At 35.8% G+C, this 11,611-nt stretch overlaps 1 protein-coding gene across 18 annotated transcripts in view; it reads right to left on the bottom strand.

The window, feature by feature from the left end:
- CCSER1 (coiled-coil serine rich protein 1) overlaps positions 1–11,611 on the bottom strand; it is a 1,341,341-nt gene that overhangs the window by 657,149 nt on the left and 672,581 nt on the right. The window contains exon 10 of one of the 18 annotated variants that reach the window (XM_055085820.1): positions 2,349–2,429. The exons of the other annotated variants lie outside the window; for them this stretch is intronic. Coding sequence (XP_054941795.1) covers positions 2,394–2,429 — 36 coding nt within the window. The 3' untranslated portion in view covers positions 2,349–2,393. Of the gene's footprint in view, positions 1–2,348; positions 2,430–11,611 lie in introns of those variants that run through there. 18 annotated transcript variants of the gene reach the window in all.

Raw genomic sequence — 11,611 nt, 5'->3', positions numbered from 1 at the left:
TCTCTAGTTGTGGCGAGCGGGGGCTACTCTTCATTGCAGTGCGCGGGCTTCTCATTGCGGTGGCTTCTCTTGTTGTGGAGCATGGACTCTAGGCACGCAGGCTTCAGTAGTTGCAGCATGCGGGCTCAGGAGTTGTGGCATGCAGGCTTCCATAGTTGTGGTGCACGGGCTCAGTAGCTGTGGCTGGCAGGCTTAGTTGCTCCACGGCATGTGGGATCTTCCCGGACCAGGGATTGAACCTGTGTCCCCTGCATTGGCAGGCAGATTCTTAACCACTGAGCCACCAGGGAAGTCCCTACAATTTTTAAAATCTTGAGATATCTTAGTATTAACCTATTCCACTAATTTTATGTGTATTTTGTTGCCAACACAAAATTTGGGAGACTATTTTCTGATCATAAGTGATGGACTTATTTTAGTTTGTTAATTGCTTGTGTTGACAAGAATATTTAGGGCTAATTGCTGTGAGCTAGAAGAACACCTTGGTAGTTACAACAGTTTTACAATTGGGTTTCTGTTGTAATGAATGATGATCTTAGTAGTATTATATCAATTCTCTTAGCTAAAGACTTTTGGAGTACAAATAGAATGAGTGGAGAGACAGTTTTTCTGGTCTTTTAATTGAGTCGGGGGGTGGGCAGGGGAGAGGGGGAAAGCTTCCTGGGTAAAAGGTGAGAATAAGGGCGACCATTTTGGTCTTTCTTTTCTGCTAATTGCGTTCCCTTTGTAGATTCAATGATGCTTTTAAGTTTGAAAAGAAACCGGCAAGGCTATCATAATAGAAGAAGTAAACAACACTCTCAAAGCACAATATTCATGAGTTTTTAAATGTGCTATTGTAAATGCTGTCATGAGAATAAGAATTTATAGTATTGCTTTTCATAAGTGAAACAATACTGCAATAGTCTACTCCGTTTTATTTTGTTTGGTTACATTCCATTAAACTATATTCTGCAGGATGCTTTTTTAATATGCCCAAAGAAAATTTGCAAATGACTAGGCTTCATGTGCACTGACCTTCGCTCTTCTTTTGAATCTGCAGTATGGCTCATTTTAATCAAGCTGTTGAAACATTTGTGGTATAATGCATCAAATTAAAGCAACCAGCTGTGATGTTTAATTTAAGCAAAAAGTTTATGATCTACAACTACAGAATACCTTAGGGAATAACTGATATTGTATGTAACTGGACGACAGTGACATGTAAGACGTACTACGAAATGCCTATAAAATGTCACATATGTTACCGTATTAAGCCATGTGGACTTCAGATCTAAAAAGAACACCATCATTTATCCAAAAATGTATATTAGAGGATAAATGAATAGACTTCTGCATCATTCTCTAAACAGAGATGAGATGTGAAGTAATTTATTCTCATGTGTCAGAAGAGAGGTTCTTTGTTTTATCCACCATTGTTTATAATGAAGTTCCTCCATTATTTACAGACATTCTAGAATTTGGAAATGTCATTAACCATGAGGCTCAATTCTGTTTATCAAGTTTCTCGTTGTATGAAAGTGAAGGCATTTAATAACCACCAAGACAAAAGGATAATCATTTATCAAGTCCCCTTTTGCTTGACAGCCTTACAGCACAATTGTTCAAGTGGCTCAGCTGATATAGGCCGCTCCATGCCATAGATCATTAGAGAACTCAAGATCTTGAAAAACACTATATATATAGACACACGCGCACACAGACACACATATAGCTTTTAGTGGGGAGGGGGGCATTGGGTTTTCTAAGTGCCTAAATATGATGAGCAAAGGAAAAAAAACGATAAGGTATTTTCTTTAAAGAATATCAACAGATGAAACTAAAGTCAGCTATAAGCATTTGTTGATTTTTATGGCATTTTTAGATAACGATATTAATAGGTACTTAAAAAAGTCAAGTGACTTTCTCAAGTTCTCTGAGGGTGGTAGCAGATGGTAAGACCTAGATCATTTGATGACCTGGCCAAATGCCTCGATCTACAAGACTAGAATCAAAATACCATGGCGAGATTTCTTTATAGAAAGAAAATCTTCTCGTTTGAGAGACACAAAATATTTTTATAAATATAAAGAAAAAAGGGAACATTTAAAATAATTTTATAGGTTTGCTACGTAGCCACTAGCTTTATATGCTTATTTTTAAAACTTCAAATACAAACCCTTGAATGATTTGTATTTCTAGATAAGGAATTTATGTAATCGTATTGTATGAAAATGTTTTTGTAACTTTAAATATATTACCTGAAGCTGTGTCTAGAGATAAGTGCAAGTGTAAGAGGAAAAAATGCTTCAACAGCAACTTAAGGGAGAAGGAAACACATTATTCAATACCTCTGACTAGGTACATAGTTAACTTTTAAGTTGAAGATAGAAGGAAAGTCAAGTGTGAAGGAATCATTCACTTTTCACTAAACCAGCATTCTCTTTCACCTTGAAAACAAATTAAAGAAGGTTGAAAACTCAGTTATTAACATACTTAGTAGCATAGCACTGTAACTGTTTTCTTACATTTTTGAAAATAGAATTAAAATAAAGCCAATTATTAAATAATACATCTTGATAAATCTGAGATATGGCAATAGCCCACTGAAACTCTGAATGCCATCTATCACTATTAGGGGCTGAAAGAATAATAGATACAGTATAAGAAGGTCAAGGTGCTCCAATTTTTAGCTTAACATTTGCTATTTGATACCAAATGTTTGCTATAACAATTCCATTGCCACTTTATTCTTTTCCAAAAAATGTATTCACATGTCTACATTTTGGCAGGTAATGTTCGTTTTATTTAGATGGTCTTAGTACCTAATATTATCTGTGCATATTCAACATGATTATTGATCAAAGGGAATAATAAACATGCAAGGTCTAATAAAATTAAAAAATAATGATCTGAGCATCAGAATATTAGTTTTTTCCCATTAGAGATCTGCATGGGATATTAAAGGTAAATATCATTTTAAAAGTTTTGATCTGGTATTAAGAATTTAAACACTAAAAATGAAAATCAGAAACACCAACTGAAAGAGCTTTTAAGGAAATCTGAGTCCTAGTTAAAGAATTTGGAAATCACAAATACTTAATAGATACTTCGTTTCAGTTTTTGTCCAAATTTTAGACTTTACTAACTATATTACACAAAAGAGCTACAGTGAGGATCTAGTTACAAAGAAGTTTATAATCAAGAGCTGTTGTTTACAGTTTGAATTAAGAAGAAATTATTGAATTATGTGCAGAGGATTTATTTAAGCTCTGTGGGAAAGACAAAAGCATAAATATATACTCTACTTCAGAGGTGTGCCGTTTAAAGAGGTAATAATTAACACATGATAAAATAATGATAGTATAACTATACAACCATAAAATTAGTTGCTAAATTATAGGAGAGAAAGACCAATGAAGGCTGCAATAATCACTTAAGGTTTTATAGAAACTGGATCATACTGATCGAACTTTTTAATCCATTAATACAACATGAAATCACAGAAATTGATATATAAAATAGTAACTTGATTCTTTTTCTTGAAGAAAATTCTCAGTATTCCTGAGTCTGTTTGGAAGTATACACACACACACACACACACACACACACACACACACACACACACAGTTAAAATTTCAGCCATTTCCAAATGAAGTGACATGCTCAGTTAAGCACCTTCACCCACCATCTCTTACACCGACATGAAAATCTCAATGTACAAATATGCTTAAGTCTAACTTTCTATTCTTTGCTATTAATTTACCATATGAAGTTTCATATCTATACTTGCTCATTAAAACTCAAAACACACACTTTACCTTCCAATAAAGGCCAATAATTATTTCATCACTATCAGGTAGGCTGGCGTTAATCCAGCCAAAAATGCCCCCTTGTGTTTAGAAGAGGCTGTGGAATAAAAATAATACAATGGAATATTACTCAGCCATAAAAAGGAATGAAATCGGGTCATTTATAGCGACATGGATGGACCTAAAGTCTGTCATACAGAGGGAAGTCAGTCAGAAAAACAAATATCGTATATTAACACATGTATGTGGAATCTAGAAAAATGGTACAGATGAACCTATTTTCAGGGCAGGAAAAGAGACTCAGACATAGAGAATGGACGTGTGAACATGAGGGGGTCGGGTGACATGGACTGGGAGATTGGGATTGACGTATGTGCACTGCCATGTGTAAAACAGGTAGCTTAGTGGGAACCTGCTGCATAGTGCAGAGCTCAGCTCGGTGCTCTGTGGTGACCTAGGTGGATGGGGTTGGGGGGGTGGGAGGGAGGTCCAAGAGGGAGGGGATATAGGATACATATAGCTGATTCACTTTGTTGTACAACAGAAACACAACACTGTAAAGCAACTATAACCCAATTTAAAAAAATCAAGTTAATAAAGATATCTGAAAATTAGGTCTATTTAAATATAAACATTTTAAAAATGGGGCAATTAAAAGTGACATATGAACAAAATATGCAATACGAATAGAAACTCAGAAACTTTAGTTTTCAAAAATTAAGAAAATTAATTTTGATTGGGTATTTGGAATACAAAATTTTTACATTCCTAAAGGTTACAGTAATAAAATCCATAGTTAATAAATTTATTAAAAGAAGTTAAATATTTATAAACATTTCAAAGATGATTAGCTGTACACTTAATTCAGTTTCTTTGTTCCTTATCGTGGGCTTTTTGCACTAGGGGTATAATACTACTGAGGTATTCAGAGGTTTGGTTATGAATTGCCTGTTAAGTCTCTCACATATTGGCAACAGTAAGTCATCAAAAGTATTCTAGATGGGATAAACTGTACTGAATAGAATTCAGTGGAAGTGGAATGGTGTGTAAATGGAAGGACCCCAGCTAACTGAGTGTACCAGGTGAGAAAAAATGGGGAAGTGAGGATGGTATTCATCCTATGTAAACTCTTGATTAGCTACATGGCATCTTAAGAAACTGCACGTCTATAGCCTTTCCACCTATTAAGTAATTTCTTACGTAGTAGATTCAACTTTCTAGGCAACAAGTATACATTTGATGGGTTATCTGAAGAAAAATAAAAGGTATTTGAAAAGGTGGGAGGGGATCAATGATTTGATTCCAAATTGTGGGTGCAGATTTTGGCCATTATCTGTACAAACAACCTCACTTCTCTTTTACGTTAATTTTCTTTCCTGTGCAGACACCCTATTCTGGAAAGGGAGTATAAAGACCTTTTGTAAAATAAGATTAATGCCTCTTTGCCTTTGTAATTTGCTTCCTTGCTTCAACTACCAACTCATTTATAACATGCTCAAATATTTTCTCCAAGCTAATGAATCACGTTAGCAAATGATTCCCAATTATCCACAGTTTTGTAAGGGTGGCATCACTAGCCACTGGCAAGAAGAAGAGGCGAGGGAGGGCTAACTGAGAAAGAATGGGGAAATAAGAAGGTAGTGTGTATGTGGAGGGAAGATGGGGACATAAAGTAAGATAAAGTTGCATTAATGTTTTTTTTAATTGTCCTCTAGAAGCTTCATTAAATGTATGACTTACAGTGTCTTTCATACTCGAATGAGAGCTGTGTAGAGAGGCAAAAAATAATAAAGAGAGATGGGTATGAAGCTAGAGAGAGAATTTGAATATGTCTACTAGCTAACTAGACAGACACTGACAGCGAATTGCCGGTAAAGATATCAGACACATCGGAGTGTGAAGGTACACATTTTAAAATCTCCTTAGATGTGTGGTGTTTGTCCAGCTGTTGCAGTCACATGACTTCCTAACCTGTAATTAGTATAAATCAGTGTTCGACTGGAGGTGAAATTATCTTTCCACCACTCCAGACGTCAGCTCTGACTAAATAAAACTATGTCAAGTTGAAATGAAATAACCTTAAAGGAAATTCTAAAGAGAATTTTTGATACTATCTTCCTTATTCTCTATCTTTAATCCTAACTATAGCAAAGGCATTTGGTTTTTGAGTGAGTAGCAAGACACAGTCTAGCCTATTCCTGCTGGTATACTTCTACGAACTTGGGCAACTGACTTGTCTGTATTATGATTACTATGTCAACAAAATAACATCTATTTTACAGGACTTCACAAAGAAAAGAACATATTGGAATCATCGAAACGAGAAAGCGTTGCTTAGATTAAAAATAAAACAATAAAGCCTAGGGTCTTAAAACTTCAAAATGTTTTCTGGCATACGGAAAACTGTATCTCTTAGTATTTAATAGCCCAAATTTTTTGAGAATACCTAGCCTAGGTCATAGAAATGTGTCATTAATTACAAGTTTTTTGTCATATAGCCCATGTGATGGTATCAGTGACATTTGTAGCCTACAGGAGTGTTGGACATGCCATGAACAGGTACCCCATCTGACCTGTCACAGATTAGACCCAAGCATTTACTGGGACAGATATTGTGCCTTGGTTGTGGGAACAGCAATGATCAGGAAAAAAATACCACCGCTCACAGATTTTCAGTGTTAGTGCATCTATAGATCGGTTTTCACTCGGAACCCAAATCAAATTTTTCTTTTTCTGACAAAAATTACAGAATAAAAGAATCTGTTTATCACAGGGGCATATAGTACACAAGTACAGGACACTCCAGTTAGCAAACAAGGGTGGCATTAAGCAAACGCACTGAAATCAAGGCAAAGGAGGAAATACGGTAAGCGAACAAGTCTGTGGGAAAAATGGGAAGAAGCAAGCCTGTGAAAATTAGTGGGGTGAACTAGAAGCACGTTTACAAGTAGAAAATGAAGACTAAGATCGCTGATACAAGAAAGTGATATCCCAACATAGATCATTGCGGGAGAGAAGATTTCACTAGATGGAGATAAACAGAGGTGAACAAGACAGGAAGAAGCCTGGTCCAGATGAGATTCTCTGGGTCACGTAAGTGCAAAAGGGCATTCACTGGTGCTTTAATTACAAAGGATTGTCACATGGAACTACAATTCTGCTACTCAGAGTAAGCAAAATATATATATCAAGTTTCAGGAAATGAAAGTTTATATAGTAGTTTTTATCCCCTTCCTCCCTTCCTTTCTTCTTTTTCACTCATTCTTTTTTTCTGACTGGGTATGTTACAACCTTCAAATGTACAGCATTATTTGTGATAGTTACAGTAGCTAATATTTAACAAAAATTACAATTACACTAAATTGTTAAAAATGACTAAGAACTTGGTTGAAAAAAAAGAAATGCAAAGAAAAATGAGGGATAAGGGAAGGAAACAGGATGTAAAAGAGGAATATACATGATCACATTTATTCTTATAAATAGCAGTTAATGAGATGTGATATGTCAAAGTATAATTTGATTGAAAAAGAAAATAGTTTTTGAACCAGTGAGGCAGGAGAAAACAATGATTTCTGTGTATAATATATGCTTAAACATTTCAGGAACTCACGATCTGCACCTCACAAGAAAAAAAAAGTTAATAAAATAATTTCTAGGGTAAATTAAATAAGGGCAAGTTTTACTTCCAGGTAATCCCTAAAAAGCAAAAATATTGTACTCCAGTAACAAGGGTTGGGAAATAAGATGTCAGGTTTCTGTCTGCTAAATCTACAGTTTAATAATAAAAGGGAAAGAGGAGATACTGATGTGGCAAATAGTGGCCTCCATTCCAAACCAGACCCGCCTATTGAGACCCTAGATGTGATGAATACTAATTGTACCTTCTTGGAGCCCAGCTACATAACACAGAATTGAGGCTTATCTCTATCCTGCAACTTTAGTTGTGGAAGAACAGCTTTTATGTCCTCAGGTAATGTTGTCTGATTTCCACTTTGAAGATAGGCTCAGACTGGGCAATGCCTCGATGCTTGGAGTAACGTATAAGTGCTATCACGTGATCCTGAGATAGTAAGGGATGTTTCATGCTTGGTAGAACTAGCTAACAGCACTGTACTGTGATATTCTGTTGTCTTAAAAGTGTAGAATTAGATTTAGAATCACGTAAGGTATGAGAGGGAGCATCAAAAATCAGGGCTACCATTAGATCAGCTGTCATTCCCGAGAAGAAATGAGCTCTGATTTATTGGGGCAGCAGCCAAAATGCTTGACTGAAATGCTTCATGAGAGAGTAACTGACTTTCATTTGAGAAGAGGGGCCGTATGGTATGTCGTTTCTAACTTACATAATTATTCATTAGTCTTGGGGACATAGCAGCAGCCCAGACACTTTTTAAGTACATATGGTAACAGTCTAATTGATAGTATATATTTTTATGCCGAGAACCTCTTTAGTCTCTCTTAAAAGCTAAATTCTACTTCACCAAAATAAGGCAATGTGCTCAGAAATGCGTCTAATCATTAAGTAGGTCATTTATATTGAAAATTTTTTTACTTGATTCTGAACTACCTGCTCCCCGTCTATTTTTTAATCGAGTCATTATTCTTGACTACTAGTCCTCCATCATCGCCCCCCTCTCGCGGCCCGCCAACAGCCCCGATCAACCAACACTACTGTAACAGGAAAAGAAAATGGATGGGGCACTGTATTAGGAGATCTGTGGTTGTCACCATGGCCTTAAATCTAAGAGCGCATAGTTAGATGACTTATTACAATCTCACTCTTTCCTCATTGGTAAAAGTTGAGGAATGATAGCTATGTGCCCTATCTCACATATTTTGTGAGGGTCAAATGAGACATGGTATTTCACAGGTGCGCTAGAAGTTTAAACTATTCAAAGTAAAATGATTATTACTGTAAATTGGAAGTGAATCCAATTGTGATAACTGTAAAAATGTTTCATTGTATGTTTCTTACTGGCACTTGAGTAATTAAATGGTTAACTTTTTCTATCTTCTGACTTCAAATAAAAGATACTAATTCATTAAAATTAAGTACTAAACAACCTATTCCACTACATCAGTGTGTTTTTAAAATATAATTGCAAAGCCTCTTAAGTATACACTTATTTATTGTAAAATGTAACTTCTCAGTTTTAAATGAGTAGAATAAGCATAATTCTATAGCTGCATGTCTTAACAATGGAACATTAATCAGTCAACATGATAATATTGTGTTATTGCCTTTGAAATCTATTCATTAAAATCATAAGTTACAAACCCTTCAGGGACTAATTTAAATACACATTACATTCCTCAGTGCTTAGCATTTGGATTTCTCATTTAGTTCAAATTTTTAACTTCTCATATTATTAGTAGACAACTCAGCATTCAATAATATATCTGAAAAATTGCAAATCTTTGAGTTTTCTGTTTCTGAAAAATCTAGCCTAATTTCTTTTTAAATTTTATCCCCCTGGATTATTTTTGAAATTTGTATCCTGTTTGTTTCCTGAATGGCACACATTCCAATTCAAAAATACTTATTATTCCTATTTTGTAACTGTTTTATTTTTATTCACATACCATAAAATTCACCCTTTCAAAGTGTATAATTCAGAGGGTTTTAGTATAATCAGTTACACAAATATCATCTGGAGTTATGTAATTCCAGAACCTTCTATTTGCTCTGAAGAAACACTCCACACCCACTGGCTGTTATTCTTGATTCCCGCATCTTCTGGCAACTACTAATTAATTTCTGTCTGTACGCATTTGCCTACTCTGGATATTTTATACAAGTGTAATAACAATATATGGCCTTTTGTGCCTGCCTCCTTTCACTTAGCTGTTTTCATGTTTCATCCACGCTGTAGCGTGTATTAGTACTTTATAACATTTTTATGGCTAAGTAACATTCTACTATATGGATAGCCTACATTTGTTTATCTATTCAGTTGATGGACACCTGGGTTATTTCCACTATTGGTTACTGAGAATAATGTTGCTATGAACATCATGTACAGATTTTTTGTGGATATATATTTTCATTTCTCTTGGGTATAAACCTAGGCATACACTGCTGGCTCACATGTAAGTATATACTTAACTTTGAGAAACTGCCAAACTGTTTCCCAACAGTTGTACCATTTTATATCCCCACCAGCAGTGTATGGGGAATCTAATTTCTCTACCTTCTTGTCAATATTTGTTATTGTCCATCTTTTTTTTAATTATAGCATTCCAGTGGGTGACAAGTGTTCTCATTTATATTTCCCTAATGTCTAATGATGCAGAACATTGTTTTCATATACTTATTGGCCGTTTGTATATCCTCTATTGAGAAACCTTTGCCCATTTTAAAAATCGGGTTATCTTATCACTGAATAGTAAGAGTTCTTTATATATTCCAGATTCAAGTCCCTTATCAGATGTGTGATTTGTAAGTATTTTGCCTCCTTCAGTGGGTTGTCTTTTCACTTTTTTTTTTTTTTTTTTTTTGCGTTACGCAGGCCTCTCACTGTCGTGGCCTCTCCCGTTGAAGAGCACAGGCTCCGGACGCGCAGGCCCAGCGGCCATGGCTCACGGGCCCAGTCGCTCCGCGGCACGTGGGATTTTCCCGGACCGGGGCACGAACCCGTGTCCCCTGCATCGGCAGACGGACTCCCAACCACTGCGCCACCAGGGAAGCCCGTCTTTTCACTTTGATAATACTCTTTAAAGTACAAGACTTTTAATTTTGATGCAAAGTTTCACATTTTCTTGCTTCAAATCTATTGTAGCATTTATTATTCAAATTCAATGCTGATTACAAATATATCACATTTTAAAATACAACTACCGTAATGAAGTCTTTACCTATTTGAGGGCTAAACTATATATATGAAATGAAATCTGTGTTAAAAATATGCATTCATTCAGGGGCTTCTCTGGTGGCGCAGTGGTTGAGAGTCCGCCTGCCGATGCAGGGGACACGGGTTGCTTCAAATCTATTGTAGCATTTATTATTCAAATTCAATGCTGATTACAAATATATCACATTTTAAAATACAACTACCGTAATGAAGTCTTTACCTATTTGAGGGCTAAACTATATATATAAAATGAAATCTGTGTTAAAAATATGCATTCAGGGGCTTCCCTGGTGGCGCAGTGGTTGAGAGTCCGCCTGCCGATGCAGGGGACACGGGTTCGTGCCCCGGTCCGGGAAGATCCCACATGCCGCAGAGCGGCTGGGCCCGTGAGCCATGGCCGCTGAGCCTGCGCGTCCAGAGCCTGTGCTCCGCAATGGGAGGGGCCTCAGCAGTGAGAGGACCGCGTACCGCAAAAAAAAAAAAAAAAAAAAAGCATTCATTTTAATAAGGACAAATATCCAATGTTACTTCAGTTACTTTCTAATCTGATAACAAGTCTTAAGTGTGTACAGATTCTAAAAAGGCAGCATATCAAATAGAAGTTTAGAATTGGTACCCTAACTCAATCTATTGCTGAATTTTAGATTAAATAATATCTATACCACATTGATATGGTAAAGAAAAATGATTTGAGAACTACTGCAAAGAACAGTTATATGAACCGTAATGTCAGGGAGAAAAATAAAATTGAAGCTTAAATTTTATGAAAATTACCCAATTATTATTATTTTGAATATCATGAAAACAATCATACAAACAAGTATCTCAAGGAACACCATTAAATACAAATTCTGATAATTTACATGAATCAGAAATCCCTAAAATTTGTTTTACGGGTGATGAAGTTACATTAGAGGAAAGAGCCTTTTTCCCCCACAAAAAAAGGGATGAAGATAGGCAGTCAATATA

The sequence above is a fragment of the Physeter macrocephalus genome, chromosome 7 (genome assembly GCF_002837175.3).
Source record: "Physeter macrocephalus isolate SW-GA chromosome 7, ASM283717v5, whole genome shotgun sequence".
In the NCBI taxonomy this organism is placed as follows: domain Eukaryota; kingdom Metazoa; phylum Chordata; class Mammalia; order Artiodactyla; family Physeteridae; genus Physeter; species Physeter macrocephalus.
Note: the sequence above shows the minus strand (reverse complement) of the source record. Positions and strands in the feature narration are given on the sequence as shown.